A 20,743-nucleotide genomic window follows, 5' to 3' on the forward strand; every position below is an offset into this window, starting at 1 on the left:
ATATATATGAGCACCTAGTATATGCTGAGCCCTGTGTTGGGCACTGGGTCTACAATAACACTGTTCTGACACAAGGAGTTCCTAACATAACAGAAAGATGGATGTATGAGTGTATTATAATAAAATCATAGAGAACTATGGAGGGGAGTAGAGAGATGATCATGGCGAGCTTCACAGATGAGGGTGTGGGGAGTAAGGGGGGCAACCCATGGACAGAAAACTCAGTTTTATTGGGCCTTGATGAATGAACCAGACTAAAAAGGAAAAAACGTCTACAAATGAATGAGAGAAATACACCAACTCTTTAGTTATTAAATGAATAATGCTAATTTAAAAGGAGATGATTCCTATCACTTGTAAAGTTAATTTTCAAAAGTTCTTTTTACCAGTTATTGACCTTGAGTTACACAGAAAAGGGCAATTTTACTGATTTCATTCTTTGGCATTAGCCACCTGAAAGGGTAAGAAAGAGTAGTGAACCTTACGGAAGTTCTAACAATTCCTCTTTGTCTGGGCCTCTTTTTCTTTTTTCTTTCTTTTTTTTTTTTTTACAGCTAAATCTGAATCTATGGGAAATATCAAATAGAATTACTTGCTATCAAACCTAAAAAAAACCCTTAAAATGAATTAAAAAATAATTTATTGTTTATTTATATCTGAGTCTGAGGAACACAGAGCCAGTGTGAAATACTGCCAAATGAAGAAATCTACTAATTTTAAAGAACATTTTCTGAAACTAATGTAAAAATACAAAAAAAACAAAAAACCCTCCTTAATTACAGAAAAATACTCTAGAAGAAAGCTCCAATCAGGGGGTATTTTTATATTTCGTGGCAGGAGACCAGATCTGTATTAAAAATCATTTTAAGTCTTCAAGTCTAACAGGCAAGGCCACATGTGAAAAATGCGTATTTCTACGGCGATCAGGGAGGATGTCTCTCCCAGGTCCTTCCAAAGCAATGCTCTCCTCTCTCAAAATTCTCTAAGTCCACATTTATAAATAGATGGTGTGCACACAAGAGCCTCTCCCATACACAGGTATTCCAGCTCTCTAACAAGCCCTTGCAACCACTTGCTCAACTCACTCTTTCCACCATATTGAAAGCCTCTTGAAGGTGGAGTCCATGCCAACTTTTTCATGGCTCTGTCTCCAGCATTTAGCAGGGTTCTGCACACAGGAAGTACTCAATGAATATTTGCTGAATGAATCAATGAATGAATGGAATGCTTCAAGAAAAAGACTATTTCATAAGTATCAAGGCTAAGACAAACCTCTCTGAAGACAGTAGTCTAACACTGAGAACTTGCCTATAATATTTTTAGGAAAAAAAATTCTTCATTGGGATATGGTATGCCTCCTATTAACTCAAGGCAAAGCTAATTGCTTTACCTATAAATGGTGATCCCCATTTGAACAGAAATAATATGGCTATTTGACAGTAACTTTCTATGAAGAAATACACTTTCTAGAGTAAGACTAAGAGTGTCGACAAGAAGTAACCTGCCTAGTTTCATATGTCTATACCACAAATACCCCCTCTGCCCCAAATAAAATAATTAAAGGCTCTGGCAGCCTGGTATCCTTCTCCTCCCTGCTCCAAATGCCCCTAATAGTGAAGAGAAGACAAACAAGCAATGTCTGGTGAAACAACACACAAAATGCAGAAGAAGGGACTATCTTTGAATTCATCACAGTTAATTAGGACAGAAGGTCCCTAAGCAGCAGCATAGGAATTAAGAGAAAAATAGAGAAGAAGAGCAGGAATAGGCCAAAGAAATTTTTAAGTCCCTAAATTCACTCCAAATATAGGGGCCTTTATGTTTAAGACTCTAAGTTATTCTTTTACTTTTAATCTTTAACCTGGGATCTCTCCCATTTGTTGAAATCCCAATATTACCTGCCCCCCCCCCCCCCGCCCATGCAATCACTGGAAAACATTAAAGATTTTCATGGCTACTTGAGGATCAGCAGAGAAAGGAATCACAGACCAGATCCATTTTTGTAGTCTACAGTCAGGTGAAGAAAGACCACTTCCAACAGGAAGTGTTCAGTGATTCCAAAGCCTAGCCTAGTACAAAGTTACCCACAATTGCTATCCTCTGCCTTCTAGCTTTCCTCTATTTATACAACCCATCAATTACTGCTCTTCTGTGAAGATGATGATGATTTTGAGAAAAGATAAGGTAAACATGGAGAAAACACATTAATGGAATCAGGTTTATACAAAAAAAAAAAAAAAAGGAGTAGGTTGTGTCTGTTGATCTCCATTACATGGAAGAGAAAAATGTGGCTCAAAGATAGGATCTCTTTCTCAAACTCATACAGTGACAGAATAGAGGCTCAGTATTATTTATTCCTTTGTAGTCCGGTGGTATTTTTACATTATGACAGTGATTATGATATGAATGGGAAAGACAGCTAGAGTTGCATTCCGAAGATGAGGAACTTTAATCCTGGCCGAGCCTTGGACAAATCATTTCACCACTAAATCCTTTGTTTTCACTCTGTAAAAATGAGGGTGCTCACTAACTTACATAATTGTTTTCTAATGTGACACCATATATGTGAATGTACAATAGACTATAGAATATAGTCTATACAATAGAATATAAATATCCAAGGTGATCTATCCACCAGCACGCTTCCAGCGGCACCAGTAAGACGATCTATTTTCTCATACAACAGTTAAGTCCCAAAGGTGGTGAGGGCTGCAGGAACGGTAAAATCAAGGCTCTTGCTCCAGCTGTCTGTGATTCTCTTGGCTCTTCACTCCTCCACAGTCAGCTTGTCCTCAGGTTATTTTCCTTTTAAACTGCAAAGGAGAGAAAGCCTCTCTCCCAATTCTAGAATAAAAACCCTTCCTTTTAGTCTGATTGTGCCAGAAAATAATTTGGACTTCCATCTTCTTTAGTAGCTAAGCTCTCTTAAGAGCACCTAAATGAGCACAGTGTTAGAAGGATTCAAGGGCTAGTACAGCAGCACTGACTATTTGCAAGCAGAGCCCAGGCCAGCAGAATCTGTGTTCCTCAAAATGCAAGGGGTCTTATCAGTATCTAGTGGCATCTATTTTCCCTATAAACATCCATGAATTGCTTAATACCATGTACTTCCTTGAGACACTCAAAAGTGATCACGTGTATCTTATCTGTGGGTTTCAGTTTATGCATCCTTCTTCAAAAATCCATGAAACTCCCTACTTTGAGTTTCACTAAATCCATTTCTCTCTCATTTCAGCCTGAACATTGCAATCCAGCTCCACAGGTAGCAAATTGAAATGTTTAGTGGCCCATTGCAGACAGATTGAATCTGAAAAGAATACGGCAATAAGAAAGAAGCAAGGCATCAATATCATATAGTAAAGCTCTGGCCAACGACAGTGATGATGTAGGTGAACGACTGAGCATTTGTTAAACTTCTCCCGTTGTGAAAGTAACCTATTATTCTCCTGGTTGTGCAATGAAATGCCTCAGTCACCAAAAGAACAAGTCAGTAAAAAATGATATGGCTTGTTTTCTACTGCTGTTGTTCTATGGGGATGGCATGGCATCCACTGGAGTCCACTTGACCAACAGTGTGCTTCATTTATCCCTGTCTGGCGTTCATTCTGTAGAATGTTTCATATGCTGGTGGTGACGCCTTTTCCTTTCTTTTTCTTTCTTCTTCTTCTTTGATTTTTGTTGTTGATCAAATTAAGCCTGACACAGTTGAATTTTAAGGCTAACACGACATGGTTACCTGATTTAGGGTTACTTATAAAAAAGAAAATAAGAAGCATGTAGCAACAGCATCAAAGCAAAACAAGGAGAAGAGAAATGTGGAGCAGCTGCCTTGGAATATGCTTCTTTGTCTGACTGCACAGTAAAAACAGTTGAGGTTAGACAACAGGTCTCATATAGTAGCATTTCATAGCTGCAACTACCAATTTATATCCCAACTGGTTTCCACGTCCAAATCATCTGAGCACTGAGAAATCCCCACACACAACGTGAGCCACGGCAGCTACACTGACCCAGGGCGGTGAGCAAGAGGGGAGACACAGGCGGGCACCTAGGAGATCAGATGCAGAGGGGATGAGCGTCCTCCCGAGGTCTACTCCAACCTGAGACAGGAGCCTCAACATTGCCTATGCGGTTTCTGCTGCGCTTCTTCCCAAGTGCTACATGGACCGAAAGCTATGTCCCCCTAAACGTCATGTTGAAGTCCCAGTGTGATGGTATTTAGAGGTGGGGAGCTTAGGAAGTAATTAGGTCATGAAGGCAGAGCCCTCATGAATGAGATTAGTGCCATTAGGAGTCATGAAAGAGACGATCTCTCCGGACATGTGAAGATACAGCAAGAGAGGGGGTGCCTGCAAGTCAGGAAACAGGTCTTCACCAGACACAGACCTGCTGGCGCCTTGATCTTGGACTTCCAGCCTCCAGAACTGTGAGCTGTAAATTGCTGTTGTCTGCCACCCGGTCTATGGTATTTTCGCTAGAGCAGCTTCAACGGACTAAAATACCACACACTGTGTCCTCGATGCCTGATGGCTACTCCAGGCATTGTTTAATTAAATTCACAAGGTCTTCCATGGCTGATACAAATTTGTCAACATTCCTAGGCAAAGTACTGGGAATCTAAAAGTAAATGTTCTTGTTCACCTGCCATCTGACGCTAAGAAAACAATGGTGACCAATTTAAGGTAGCATGGTAAGACATTTGTAACAGTAACAACAACAATCATAGTCACAGTCCCTAATACCTGTAGCATTCACCATGGGCTAGGTACTGGTGTAAGTGCTTCATTCACGCAAATCCTATCAAGTGAGTTCTACTGCTATCCCCATTTTACAGATGAGGAAACAGAGACAGAGAGACCTAAGGCATCTGCCCAAGGTTTCACAGCAAGGAAGAGAGCGGCACCAAGGTAATCGAGACACAGAGCCACAGGCTCTTCACCACGACACTAGGATCTCACACCTCCCTGAAAAGGGAACAGAAAACCAATGATGGTAGTGATGACTCCATCACAGGAAATCTTAAAATACAATGCTAAGTTCGCCTAGCCAATGAAGAGATGTCATCCCCCAGCTACTAGTCTGGGATTTGGCCTAACACATACTAAATATGATTATGCCCCCTCCCTTGGGCCAGATGTAATCAAAACCTTAATCCGATAAGAAATAAGAGGACGATACCACTTGGCAGGTGCCAACTCTAACCTGCCAGGGCAAAGCCCAGAGACAAGCTGCTGCTGATCATCAGTTTGCAAAAGGTTTCACTGTGGCTGATCAGGATTTGGGAAACTGTCTTGCCTCTTTTTTATCTTTTTTTTTTTTCTCCTCTTGATGTCACCTCCCTCATTTTATTCCTTCACAAAATCTATATTATTTCTCTAGCAGCCCCACCAAAGTCAACCTTGGCAGACAGTGCCTGATTATAATTGGCTGTCCTTTGCTATTACACAGACTACACTATTAAAGAGGCAATTGCTTATCAGAATCACATTCTGAAGAGAGTGCCCATTAAGAATCTTCCTGTTGTTGCTGAGGGGAAGCAGTCATTTGTGCTACCAAATCAGACTAAACATATCACATGTAATTGCTTTTGAAGACATAGCTAAGCCCAATACTACAAAATGACTGCTTTGGAAAAAAGCAATTGAATGATGAGCAAACCTAGAGGTTCTAACATTATTAAACGCTGACATTTGGAGAAGTATTCTCATAAAGAGGGTGACCTGGGAGACCGTAGTGCAACTATGGGGTAAAGGGGGGGTCAGACAGAACAAGGTTTAATTACTGTTCCTGATGCTTACTGGCTGTGTAATATTGAGCAACTTACTGAGACTCTGTTTTTTCATCTTTAAATTGGAAATACGATAATGCCAGAGGTTGCCATAGGACTTTTGAGAGGATATCAAGTAAGTACCCAGCACAGTGCCTGGAATGAAACAGAAACTTCTGTCCCACAGAATTTAAGTTCCATGATGGCAGACATTCTTGTCTTTGTTCCCCAGAACATAATAAATGCTCAGTAAGTATTTAATGAATAAATGAGTCAACACACCGGTTGCCTTTTTCCTTGAAACGATGCCAATTAAAGTCAGATCCTCTTCTTCAGTGATGTAGAAATTCTTTTATCAGGACTCAGTAAGTTACCTAACCCTTCCAATCAATATGTCCCTACCTAGCGAACCAGAATATTTGTTCTTTTCCAAACTCAGTATCAACTCAATTAGAGCTTGTGATGATACATGCCTCAAACTCATTATTCATTTTAGTTTGCAAATCACTTATGAAGAATTCCTTTTCCTGTAATGACCACATATTCTACTTTTTCTGTCTTCTTTCCCTATAATTCTAATAAATCAGGAGATTCTGCTGCATTCTAATAGAAGAACTAAGGGGTCTTTAAGTCAGAAGCAGGATTTACCTTGGCAGACAGCTAGGTGGCCTTGTCCCCAAACTTCTCTGAGTTTTTATTAGGTTCTATCTTGAGGATTTCAAAAAAGCACTTTATAAGTAATATGAACTATAAAGCACCATGCAAATTTCAAGTATCATTTTTATTATTCCATTATCTAAGTGACTGTCCACTGTCACTTAAGATAACCAGAATTTCAGAATTTCAAAATTTCAAGACCTTGTATCTGTCAGAAACAAAAATGTTAACATATTTTTCAGAAATAAGCATTTGAGAGTTGAGGAAAAAAACTACAGGTCTGTATAATCTACTTTGTTTTTTTAAAAAAGATTTCATTTATTTGCCAGAGAGAGAGGGAGAGAAAGAGAACACAAGTAGGGGGAGTGGCAGAAGGACAGGGAGAAGAAGAATCCTCGCTGAGCAGGGAGCCTGATGCAGGGCTGGATCCCACACTACCTGAGCCAAAGGCAGACACTTAACCAACAGACACCCAGGTGTCCCTTCTATAATCTACTTTAAAATAAAATAGGAAACTGTTAATCAAATTAATTGGTATTTCATTGTCAACTATTTTTCTGTATCTATTTAACAGTGGGTTTTTGTGGGTTTTTTTTTTTTTTTGTCATTTTAACTAATCCCTGGTTGATTTCTATCATTTTACCAGTAAAAGCTTCAATGTAAATCCTTCAAGGCAACTGACAATTAATTATATGCTAAATGAGTCTCTTGGCTTCAATTTTACGTTGGTTTTAAAAAAGACAAACATGTAGGTAAAGGCCAGTGAGTATATACACATACAGTAGTGTAAGAACACACTTGAGATATGAAAGCAGTCCCTGTGTGATGGACTCAGTGTTTGTGTCCCTCCAGAATTCATATGATGAAGCTCTAACCTCCAGAGTAATGGTATTTGGAGGTGGGGGTCTTTGGGTGGTAATTAAGTTTAGATAAGGTCATGGGGGTAGAGCCTCCTGATGGAATTAGGGCTCTTTTAAGGAGAGGAAAAGATAGCAATGCTTCCTCTTTCCACCCTTTGAGGACAAAGCAAGGAGGTGGCCATCTAAGAACAGGGAACTCACCAGAACCTGAGTATGCTGGCACCACGGTGACCTTGGACTACCAGCCTGCACAAGGGTGAGAAATAAATTTGTTGCATAAGCAGCCCATTCTAGGGACTAGGACACCCCTTTCACATTCATATTAATTGGGCTTGAGCTATAGCAGGTGCAGAAACTTCCATTTGCAATCTCTTTTGAGAAGCAAATTGGTCAAGTAACTGCGCCTCCCCTCAGAGCAGCTCTGGGCCCTGCCCTCCACAATAGGAATGTTAATGAGAGCTTCCCATCTCTGCAGGCTGCCTGCAACTGCGAGGCAGGTAGGCTTTTCTTCCCCAACCTGAGAAGGAAATCAGCAAGGAACAGAAATTTCTGTGGTCCTTATCCCAGTTTTGAATTTGAAAAATGTGGCTTCTGTCAGCAAACAAAGAAAAATAATTCAGGCAGCTCTTTTGGCAGATAGTCTTTGTGTCCACATATATTTAGAAAGCTGTCTTTTCTTTCCTTTTTTTCCCCCCTTACCCTGTGGGGTTTTTTTTTTTTTTTTTTTGAACTTTGTATAGTAAAGAAGCAGTGATTACTGGAGAAGCTGTTAAACGATCTCTGATTTCATCCTCACTTCACTATTCTCGAAACCCCCATCCTCCTTGCAGTTCACACTGGGTGTGCACACTGATGATAAACACCCAGGCCTGTGGGGTCCCAGACAGGAGCCACAAGCTACCTGCAGCTGTTAAGCGTGTGGCTAGTCCAAACTGAGATGTGCTCGAAGGATAAAATACGACTGGATTTCTAAGATGTAGAATGAAAATCAGAATGTAAAATATGTTATCATTTTTATATTAATTACAAGTTGAAGTTGTGGAAAATAACAGGAAATCTCATTTAGAAAGGAGACCGGCAGGGGGTGCACTCATGCCCTATCATTCATCAATTGCAGACGCAACAGGAAGAGAAGCACCTTGGACAAAGACACTTCTTTACTATCTCAGGAGGAAGAAGAAAGGCTTTCCTTTGCCCTAGCAACAGCCTAGCCAATGAGAAACAGGCACAACTCAGCCAATGAAAAACAACTGTATTTGGAACTCTGTTTACTCCAATGGACTTTTTGTTTCTAACAGCCTTCCTGACTCCCCCATTTTCTCTATACCTCTCCTTTGTTGTCCAGAAGTGCCTGTGGTTTTCCCACAGCTGTTCCTGACTGCAATCCTCCGTTATTCCTAAACAAACCCATTTTTGCTGGTAAAATAACTGCCAGTTTTATTTTTTAAGATGAAAAAAATGATATTTTGGATATATTGGGTGAAATAGAATATACTATTAAATTTATTTCAACCTTTTCTTTATCTTTCCTTTTTTTTTTTTTTTTTTTATGTGACTCATGTGTCTTTGGGAGGGTGCTGATCTGTACACTTATTATAAGTCAACCAAAAGTTATGTCCAGTGTTGACTTAGGAGTTTGTATATGTGTATAAATGTAAATACAAATATACATATATGTGTCTATTACCATTGCAGTAGGCATTTGTAACCAATAAACCAAATCTGTAAATTCTTACAAAGGAGAAGGAAGGTACCATGCTGGAAACAGTTTAACTAGATGTGTTCATCGTAATAATTTAATAATATTGGGGCAAATGGAACTAATAAAATAAAAAGGTATACACATGTGTAATTTTTCACACACAAACTTGCATGCCTACAGATACATGGTGGTCATACAGGTGACAATTCGAACTAGTTGGGAGGGAAGTCCATTCACACATTAGCAGAAAGGACAAATGAATACTACACTTTTATCTTAAAAAAAGCTTTCATCAGGGCACCTGGGTGGCTCAGTCGTTAAGCGTCTGCTTCGGCTCAGGTCATGATCCCAGGGTCCTGGGATTAAGCCCCATATCGGGCTCCCTGCTCTGCAGGAAGCCTGCTTCTCTCTCTCCCATTCCCCCTGCTTGTGTTCCCTCTCTCGCTGTGTCTCTCTCTGTCAAATAAATAAAATCTTTAAAAAAAAAAAAAAAAGCTTTCATCATTTCTAAAGTCCTATAAATGCAGCGGAACTTCCAGCTAAATGCTATCTAGTAGAAAATATAATACACAAATAAATCACATGTATAATTGGCATAGCAAAGCCCCGGTAGAAGCAAGGTCTTTAACAGAACCTAAAACAATTTGATTGTTAGCTTTTGATCTGGTTGATCTTGTTTAATTGTGTTAATATTCAATTTCATTAAAATCTTTAAGGTAATATGCTTCAACTCAGCTCCAATTCAGATTATCCTATCACAGACTGTGAATTATGCAATCCTATTATATTCTGCACAGATCTTTTTGAGGGTGTGTAAGAGCTATTTGAATAGTGGAAAATTTCTGAAGTCTAGGACTACATTTGAACTCAGAAAATTTTTATTCAGAAAAATTCAACTTGGAAAATTATGACTTCCTAGGTGTTTTATAACCCTTTAGTGCAATACCACTTGCAAATTTAAGATACTATTTATTTTCATTGACATACATCTCCACATTTGTATTCTCAAATCTCCTGCTTATCTGGTCCTTTCTGTTTTTTTCACCAGGTAAGAATATGCTATAAGATAAATGCTATTCTTAACAAACATATGATAAAGTAAACATCCCAATAAGAGTCTTTCCACAATACTTGCCTATGGATGGAAGATATTTGCCTCAGAGCTGCTGCCACTATTAAAAATATTCTACCTCAGGAAATGCCTTAAAAAAATGAAATGATGACATATCTTTATCTATTAAAGATTTTTTGGACCATTTAAAATCATTTAAACCTCAGTCTAATGAATGAAGAAGTTAATAAATTAGGTACTTTCATTTGATGTTACAAAAATATTTGCGTGTATATACATACATATAAATACATAGAAGTATATATAAAAATATGTAGTAATATATAAAGCAGTTCTACTTAATTTTTGGGTCCTTAAATTTGCTCTAAGGTAATTCCAAAGGAAGATTAAAAAAAAAAAAAAACTGTGGAAGGGAAGGAAAAATAAAGTAAGACAAAAAGAGAGAGGGAGGCAAACCATAAGACTCTTAACTATAGGAAACAAACTGAGGTTTGTTGGGAGAGGTGGTGGGGGGGAATGGGGTAGTTGGGTGCTCCATTAAGGAGCACACTTGATGTAATGAGCACTCGGTATTATATGCAACTGATGAATCACTGAATTCTACCCCCCAAACTAATAATACACTATATGTTAATTATATTGAATTTAAATTAAAAAATAAAAAATAAAAACTTGAGGCAGGGGAAAAAAACTGGAGCTTTGGTAGCATTTTTTTATATTAAAAAAAATATTTAAGGGTATGCCTGGGTGACTCAGTCAGTTAAGCATCTGCCTTCGGCTCAGGTCATGATCTCCAGGCCCTGGGATCCAGCCCCACGTGGGCTTCCTGCTCAGCAGGGAGTCTGCTTCTCCCTCTCCCTCTGCCCCTGCTCGTGCTCTCTCTCCTGCTCACTGTCAAATAAATAAAATCTTTAAAAATAAATAAATAAATGAATAAATATTTAAGTATTTTTATGGATAAAATTAAATTAAATGATCAAGTCTGTAATGTTTAGTAAAAAAAAAAATCAGTCCTTCTATGATACTTCTAACATGTCAACTAAAAAATCAGTTGCAAAGACATGTTTACTTTACTTTCTTCTACATTCCTAGCTTAGACTCCTAGAATTATAGTCTACTTCCTTTTAAGTAAATGGAGAGAGAGAGCTGTCCAAAGTCATCAAGCTAGAAAATGGTGGAGTCTCCAGTCCGGTGGTTATACTCCTTCCACACTAATTCACAGCTGGAGCTCCCCCTTCCTTTTTATTTTTTATTTTTTAATTTTTTTTTTAAAGATTTTATTTATTTATTTGAGAGAGAGAGAATGAGAGAGAGCATGAGAGGGAGGAGCAGACTCCCTGCCGAGCAGGGAGCCCGATGCGGGACTCGATCCTGGGACTGCAGGATCATGTCCTGAGCCGAAGGCAGTCGCTTAACCAACTGAGCCACCCAGGCGCCTCCCCCTTCCTTTTTAAATTCAAATAGGCCTGCTATTGTCATTCTCAAATTCACAATTTTTATTTTGTGTGGATTCTTTTTTCCAGACTACATTTAATCAAATTAAGTTACTTAGTAAGTTACTTAGCTCCTTGAGGAAACTATAAAAACTCAATTGTCCTTTCTACTATCACGAATTCCACATAGTGATGGCAGTAATACTCCCTTATACTGATTATTCTGGACACTAATGGGTCCTTTCTCTTTACAACCAGTGCTATGGATTCTCTCCCCAAATCCACAATCTCTATTAGCTTGCAGAGGTTTCCTTCTGAAATTACAACTACTTCTAACTGCCCTCTTGTAATTAAACTTTAATTCATATTAAGCCTAGGATTTGAATTTGATCAAGTTAAATTTTCTGAAAACAGATACTATTAAGTTAGTATTTAATAGCAGAGAAGGGCTCTGGTTTTTTCCCTTTATTAACTAACAAATAAACTATAACAGAGGGTGGTCCCTGCAATGTTCCTTGGACCACACTGGATAACTAAATCTCCATATAAAAAACAATTACCAAGTCAACCTACTTCAGGCAACAAAATGTACATTGAGTAAAATAAATGAATGTGGATTGTCCAATGTTATTTGTTATAATACTATCTGACATATACCTCTGGACTAGGACCTATTAGCAAACCAACAGACTTACAGGCTCAAAATCACGGGACTCCAAGGTTGAGTATTTGACCATGTGTCTCCCCAGATATCCCCTTTATTAATGAATAAATGGAAACAATTTCCTGCATTTTTGGAATTTGTCAAAGCTCATAGAGTAAATCAGAGATAAATCCAGGAAAAGAGTCCACAACCAATATCTTTCAATTTCTTTTGTTCACAAAGTCAAGATGACTTTGATATAAAGAACTTGAATCAACATCATACAAAATTCATTTAGTACAGCTTCTCTAAATTGTATCTTCTGAAAAAAAAAGCTGTCTCTCCAGACAAGAGTAAATTTAAAGAGGGGGTTAACACATAACTTTGCAAAATACCGCCTGCTCTATCAATCTCTCTGGACTCTGTACTTCAGCACATCATAGTTCAGAAAAGTCCTGGAGTAAAAAAAACCTATTAAATTTTATTTAACCAAGGCTTTTTTCCCCCCCACTAAATGCTATTCTTTTCCCTTTCTGGCCATGACTCCAGTTACATTTCCTGGGGCACTAGTGTCTTATGGAACATAGTTTGGCACATGCTGGTTTACTGAAAAGTATATAGGACTGAAAGACAAATGAACATAATGTCAAACTAAATTTAAGGAACCTTCTATATGACTGTAGCAAGCTCTTTAGCTACTCTGGATCTCAATTTTCCTAAAAATAATAGTCTTAATATAGATTTCACAATGAATAATGCAAAATCAATTGCTCTAGTACATTTTCCACTGCAATGGCAAATAATAAACTTTATTCATTAAGCCAAAATCAAACATTTAGAGAATGTGCAATGTTTTAGACTCTGCTGGAGCTCCTATAATGGTCCTTACATGAAGGAGCTCACAGTAGTACAGAAGACACACACTCAGATAAATCACTACAGGAAGTGATTCAGCCTATTCACTGATTAATCATAAAAAGGGCCAGGCTGACCAAACTCTACAGAAGAGTGGAACTGAGGGATGATCATCAATTTGCTCCAGGGGATAAGGAGAAGGGCACCCCAAAGACAAAGAAGAGTTTAAGAATATGAAACTTTCAACAGTCTAACTAAATGTAAATATATCCCTCTGTAAATACAGTTCATACTAGCCTCTTTAACGTGTGTTGTGATTTCACTCTTGCAAACATTCATATCATATCAGGGTGAATGTTGATACTAATTAATAGTAACAGTACTTTTCAAAAGCTACCTCAAGGTTAGTGCATAGTTTGATAAATAATATATGCATGGCATCAAACTGGTAAAGCATATGCCTACTCTTATTGACTAATTTATTATCAGGACCCTATTTATTTATTTATTGGTAAAGATTTTATTTATTTGAGAGTGAGAGAGCACGCACAAGCAGGGGGCAACGGCAGGGCAGGCAGAAAGAGAGGGAGAAGAAGGCTCCCCGCTGAGCAGGGAGCCTGATGTGGGGCTCGATCCCAGAACCCTGGGATCATGACCGGAGCTGAAGGCAGATGCTTAACTGACTGAGCCACCCAGGTGCCCTAATCAGGACCCTATTTTTAATTTCCATATTATAGACACACGACACCATATAAATTTACCATCAGCTTCCAAACTTTAAAGTTCTATGCAAAATCTAAATACATGGGGGCGCCTGGGTGGCTCAGTCGTGAAGCGTCTGCCTTTGGCTCAGGTCATGATTCCGGGGTCCTGGGATCGAGTCCCGCATTGGGCTCCCTGCTCCTTGGGAGCCTGCTTTTCCCTCTCCCACTCCCCCTGCTTGTGTTCCCCTCTCTCGCTGTGTCTTTCTCTGTCAAATAAATAAAATCTTTAAAAAAAAAAAATCTAAATACATGACCTCAAAAACCATCCAGAGTGAAAAATAATAGCCAACATACTTGACAGAAATAAAAAAAAACAAGACATGAGATCCTGGTATGGAGTAACATGCCCGCTATATGTTGGTAGCTGTTTCCAGTTTAAGAGGTACATAATCTACAGGGCTAAAAAATAAAGTTGTATAATATCCTCATGCATCTTCTTTAAGATTAATAGTCTCAACTCAAAAATGAAATCACTACTTTAAAACTATACACAATACAAAAACTTATATACAATACAAAAAGCCTAAGGCTTTTTTTCATGGAAAGGCATCGATACACAGAGCAGGGGGGTAGGGGGGAATAAAATCAAAGGCCACAAATATAAAATCAACTTAATCTTTTTTTCCTCATAGAGCATTCGAGCTTTTTTTTTTTTTTATGAAGCATCAACTTATTTGTGTTTTCTTTGTTCTTAAAACTGAACACAAATGCAGTTAGCACAGCACGTTTTTAAAACAGCTGATTTCCATTTTATAGCACAGCTGGGTATATTAGGGGAATCGAAGGTGGGCTCCTGAGTTACACAGCTTGGGGTTTCATCCATACTGTAGCACTAACTAGATGTGTGACCTTGTGTAAGATTTTTTATGTTTTATGGAACAAAAATGTCTTACAGTAAAAAATGAGAATACTACTATTTACTTCCCAGAAGAACTGTAACAGTTAAATAAAATAATATTTGTTAAAGTGCCTTCCTCTTCCTTCAGCATTAAAATAAGCCATCATCTCTCCATTTTACTTCCAGTTTTCTTTTTTTTTTTTAAGATTTTATTATTTATTTGAGAGAGTGCGTGTGCACACACGAGCGAGGAGAGGAGCAGAGGGAGAGGGACAGGCAGACTCCCCACCGAGCACAGAGCTTGACATGGGGCCCAATCTCAGGACCCTGAGATCATGACCTGAGCTGAAATCAAGAGTCAGAGTCTTAACTGACTGAGCCACCCAGGTGCCCCTTCCAGTTTGCTTCCCTGAATGAGAACAAAGATAAATAAAAGGGCTCCAGGGTGGCTCAGTCAGTTAAGCGCCTGCCTTCGGCTCAGGTCATGATCCCGGGGTTCGCGGATAGAGCCCCACACCAGGCTCTCTGCTCAGTGGGGAGTCAGCTTCTCCCTCTGCCTCTGCCCCTGCTCCCTGCTTGTGTTTTCTCTCTCTTGCTCACTCTCTCTCAAATAAATAAATTAAAAAAAAAAAAAAAAGACAATGACAAAAGATAAGGAAGAAGACTAACCAGTCTACCATCTCTTTATCATTCTGTCCTAAGGGAACATTAGAACTATCACTGGGAGCTTTCAGATACTAGCATCCCAGGTCCCAGACTTTCACCTGTAGCATCTGAATGACAAGGGATGGGGCCCAGAAATGTGGCCTGTCCTTAATGTTCCCTAGGTAGTAATTCTCATGCGGCCAATTCCAGACCAGTGCTTAGAATAAATTTCCTAAAGCAGTAAACACACAAAGTTGGTGCTTAATAAATCTTTATTAAATGAATATATTGTGCATGACTGACTGACAGAGCCATTTGTGATACCATTTAAAAAGTAAAAAAGAATCTAGTAATAATGCCCTCGGTGGGCATGGGACACTGACAAGACTTCCTGCCTTCAGAGTTTAAAAAGGGAGGCTGACATGTAAACAAATAAATTAAAATAAAATTATGATAAATATAATAGAAACACAGTAAAAAGGAGAGGGGGATTAATGTGCTGTTCAAAAGCAGTTAATTTCAAGAACTTAGTACATTATGTCAATACAGTATCAACTACAACAACATTAAAAAACCCAAGAGACTATGAAGAAAAAAAGACCAAAATTTAAGGGGGACTATCAATTTGTTTTACATTTACATTGTCATGCTTTAAACGCTCTATGATCAGTACTATATTTTGTTTTTTAATGACTAAAGAAATAGTACAAATAATCTCTGAAATGTGGAGAACACACCAACCAGGTTTACATGTTAATCTTCATATAAGACAATATTATTTCAAGCAATCCTTACTACTGCCTCATTTGAGTACAATAAATGAAACTGGACAGTCCTCTGGCTTTTATTATAACAGGATTTGATGCACGCAAGCATAGCTGTTCAGATAAGCATAATTCAGATAATTCTAGAATTGCACGTCAAACTTATAAAATGTGGAGACACTTAATGGACATTACGGATACTGATGACCAGAAAAGTTGCTGTCACTATCAGTTTAACTACTATCAACAAAGACTTAAGCTGTTAATGGGTTGGCTTTGACCCAGCCATTAGATAATATTGGAAAGACGCTCAACTCTTGAGGGTGAAATGTTGACTCTTGCTATCCATAAAGTCTACTTTCTTATCTAAAAACAAATAAAAAGAGAATATATCTTCAACTGTTTCTCTCCCAAATACTATTGAACCAGAGACAGGCAAGCTAGGTGTGATGAAGACGCAACTCTATTTCTTCTGGTTGCAAGGACAGGTGAAAATAATATTCAAATTCTTTTTTCTTTTTTTTTTTTAAGATTTTATTTATTTATTTGAGAGGGAGAGAGGTAGCGAGAGAGAACTTGAGCTGGCGGTGGGGAGAGGGAGAAACAGATTCCTTGCTGAGCAGGGAGCCCAACGCAGGGGCTTGATCCCAGGACCCCAGGATCACGACCTGAGCTGAAGGCAGACTCTGAACAAACTGAGCCACCCAGGCGCCCCTCATATTCAAGTTCTTGAAATAAGCCATGTGTTCTCACCTCTGAGCATTTAGAGTGGTTCTCAAAATTGAACAAGTATCAGGATCACCTGTAAGGATTTGCAAAAATGCAAACTGAGGAGCATGACCTTTAGTGTTTCTGATTCCACAGGTCTGGGTGGGACTGAGAGTTTGCATTTCTAACAATTTCCCAGGGGATGAGATGGTACTGGGGCATCGGTCACCCTGTGAGAACCACTTACCTTTTCTTTTCAGCCTTGAATAACCCTACACTATCTGGCCACACCCACTGAAACTTTCCTTGGCAATAATCTCTTCTCTAAAGCCCTCCCTGAGACCCTATCTGTGCTTTTCTAGCCTGCTTCTCCCTTCTTCTAACACAAAAAAACATTTCTTATAGCCCTTCTCTTTTAGGGGCTGCTCGGACTGAGTTCAGTATGGCTGTCTGGACAGGGACAGCCTTACACACATTTTTACTGATTTCAATGCACATGACCGTGAAGACAGCAAGCTCTGGTATCAGGCTGCCTGGGTTTGAAGCATGGCTCCGTGACTTCCTGACCATGTGATGAGGGTCATGTTACTTCAAGTCTTTGAACCTCAATTTCCCCCTCCAAAACAACAAAGATCTCAACAGGGCATACCACACAGGTTTGTTTGTGTAAAAATAGTGCATGTGAAGTGGTTAGCACGTTGTCTGACATGGGGCAAATGCTTAACAAATGTGACTCATTGACATTATTATTAAGATACATGGATTTCTAAGAAGAAAGGGATGATAAGTTGCTGCTGGAAAACCCTTGAAGAAAAGAGGATGTTTATAGCTTCCTTTTGCTCTTCCCGCACATCCCCCCCACCGTCCGCACGCCCCTCTCTGTCTTCGCTGCACTGGGAGCAGCTCTCCCACCACAGCCCCTCAGCCCCTGAACATGTCTGCCTGTGCCAAGTTCGTCTCCACCCTCTTCTTGGTCAGGAGCATGTCTCAGCTGTTGAGCCCATCACTGTCTGCAGTGGTCCCAAAACCACCAGAGACACTGGCAGATCAGAGCCTCAGCAGCTGGGCAGCCCCATGCCCCCTGACCTCACTCATTCCTAGAGGCAGTTTCCAAACCAGCGCCATTTCAAGGGACATCGACACAGCAGTCAAGTTCATTGGGACTGGGGCTTCCATGGTAGGGGCGGCTGGCTCTGGGGCTAGAACTGGGACTGATCTTGGGAGCCTCATCATTGGTGATGCCAGGAACCCCTCTCTGAAGCAATGGTTCTTCTCCTACACCATTCTGGGCTTTGCCCTCCCAGAGGCCATGAGGCTCTTTTGCCTGATGATGGCCTTTCTCATCCTCTTCGCCATGTGATAGAGCCATGTCCCCTTCCCACAGGTCTTCCTCCCATGTCTCATCTGCCCTGTATGTTCCTTTTCCTGGACCTCCCTACGCAGCCCAGGGAAAGTGGTTGGCTCAGGGTTTCACAGAGGGAAGATAAATAAATACTGTGTTAGTGAGAAGAAGAAGAAGAAGAAGAAAAAAACCAAAACAGGATCTTTATAAAGTTTTGCTGTGAGATGAATTTTAAAAAGTGATTTTTTTCCTCTTCAAGAAAATTGGGAGTAAAAGTCTTTATTACTTCACAGCTCTCAGGATTGGACTGGTGTGTGAAGACTGGGCCACAGGATTACTCAGCGTCCCTGACTTTATTGTGCTAGAGTCAAGAGATGGGATAGGAGCTGGGTGAACACTCAATAAAGAAGCTTAAAATGGTCAGGGAAAGGATTTTCAGCATGGTCATGAATAGTCACTCCACTCTGAGAATTATTTACCAAGATATGGCTGGAAGCATGGGCTGTTTTATTTGGAGATCAAAACAGAGTTTCACGACTGGATTTCTTAACTATTTGACCTACAGCAATAAATGTGGGGATGAGAAGGACTGGGTTGCATATGGAAGAAACTATAAGGACGGATAGTAATAAACAGCAATATAACAAGAACAGTAATAAAGAGTATTATGACAAAAATATGTAAGGAAAGAGGGCATTCAACGATTTCAGACCGTACACAGAATATTGCAAATGTCTGCCTGGTAGAGGAGATACCATTATTTAATTCCAAAAGAACTGGCACCCTTTGGTTTCTCAAGTACTCAGAGTGTAATATAAATGTCAAAACTTTCACCCAGGAACCAATGAATCATCATCTCCTGACAAAGAAAAATGGGCCTGGACCAGGGGGCTATGTCTTCCGAAATGTTTAAAATGACAGACAAGCTAAATTACGTTTGAAGGTTTTATTTTTCTAAGGCAGACAAATGACATTTTTACTAATACTGAAAGATAATTTACTTGTTTAAAAAAATATATTCAGGCCATGTTCTTCTAGTTCCAGAGCTTCTCATACCACTTACAACAGAGAATACTAATGACGAATAAAATTGGGCACCATTTCTTTCCTTATCCATCCCAAAGGAGCAATAATCATCACTATACTGTCATTTCAAATGTAAAGTAAAATCACTAATCCACTGGGACTCTTAAGTAGAAAGCTGCAAGGTATTGTTTTATGGCTGCCACTTTTTTCAAGACGTATTTTCATCTTGTGGAAGACTTCATTCTAGTTAATTAAAGGCTGTGTTGATCAAAGGAAAAATGCATGTAGATATATACCCCATATAATGCCTATTCTATATATTGTGTGCCTAGATACAGAATTCTATTTTCAGCTGGTTTCCCAAAGAGGCCAGCTCTTTCAGAGTTAATCATGCTAATAAAATTTACCACCTTCTTCTTGGCTTTGGTGAAGATCCCTATAAAATTACACAGTGACCTCAGGACATTTCTATTTGCATTATGGGGTGTCTCCATCATGATTCTAACTCTGAGTTCAATGGCATGTAAAGTGATGCTAAATAGTTCTACTCTAGACCAACTATTTTAAGGGTCTTTCAAGGCAAATATGTCCGCTAAGCCTACTTTAAAAAATAAATTTTACATATGTCTGTACACATAACACACAGTTTCCTAGATTCATACACTAGTATGTTAAGATTTAATACAAATATTTATGTTAAATAAATACCCTTATCCAAAGGTTTTTTTTCTTTAAGTCACATTTCCTGGCAACTGATTAATAACCAGGTAAGCTAAAATAATAATGAACAATTGATTGAATTTATTTTAAGGCTAGACTGAAGAATTTAACTAGCTTGGAGAAAAGTTACTACTTGTATTAGTAACCAAGTCATGAGGTGTGGGGAACAAAGGTGTTAAGAGGCACTAGAGAGGGGCAAATGCCATCATAGTAATTTACACTCAAAATACATGAAACAATAAGGATACTAGAGAAAGCCAAACATTAAACTTGGTACCATTAACTTAGTACCAAACATTAAACTTAGTACCATTCTTTGCCTACAAATTTATCAAAACTGGTAGCTGGTTAAGTCTCAGTTTGTGCTAGCTGGTTAGATGGAAGTCACTGCTGACTGTATATAGCTGGGCGTAAAGAGAAAATCAAGTAACTACCACTATCACTGAGTATACCTGTTCCACACATGGTCCCTGTTGGTGGGGTCAGCCCAGAGACCTTGTTCTACAGCATGATGGCATCCTACCAAGCTGTAGCTAAGTGGACCAAGGGTAGGCATCTCACCCAATGGCAGCCAACTGAAAGGCTGGCTAGAAGATCAGATTTTTACTCCTAGAAAGCTAAAAATTAAAATGAGGCAAAGGAAAAAGCAAATGAGCATCATGATGTGTAAGCCCAATTTTTAAAAGAACCCAAACTGTGAGAACATAAAACTGTAAGGAGGGCAAAGCTAGCATGCAAGTTAGCTGAGTCATTTACTGGAAGATAAGTATTTGTGGGCAAGTTATCATTCACATTCTTTTTTCTCCTGCTCAGCTTTGTAATGTTTACTACCATTCCTGTGATTCTCTTGCATTTTTTTAGAACTCCCAAGTACATCACATACATGCCATAACACTTGCAACAATCTGAATGAGTCTCTATTTGCAAAGAAAAGATCCAACTAAAGA

General features: G+C 39.1%; 2 protein-coding genes across 4 annotated transcripts in view; one reads left to right on the top strand and one right to left on the bottom strand.

Annotated features, from left to right (window-relative positions):
• Nucleotides 1–20,743, bottom strand: part of EXOC4 (exocyst complex component 4) — a 738,469-nt gene that overhangs the window by 327,794 nt on the left and 389,932 nt on the right. The window lies entirely within an intron of this gene.
• Nucleotides 17,643–18,068, top strand: LOC123835290 (ATP synthase F(0) complex subunit C2, mitochondrial-like). The gene has a single exon (XM_045864246.2). It carries the CDS (start codon nt 17,643–17,645, stop codon nt 18,066–18,068), a length of 426 nt encoding a protein of 141 aa, XP_045720202.1.

The sequence above is a fragment of the Mirounga angustirostris genome, unplaced genomic scaffold (assembly GCF_029215605.1).
Source record: "Mirounga angustirostris isolate CCGP_5_RB_7025 unplaced genomic scaffold, mMirAng1.0.hap1 SCAF_12, whole genome shotgun sequence".
NCBI lineage: Eukaryota > Metazoa > Chordata > Mammalia > Carnivora > Phocidae > Mirounga > Mirounga angustirostris.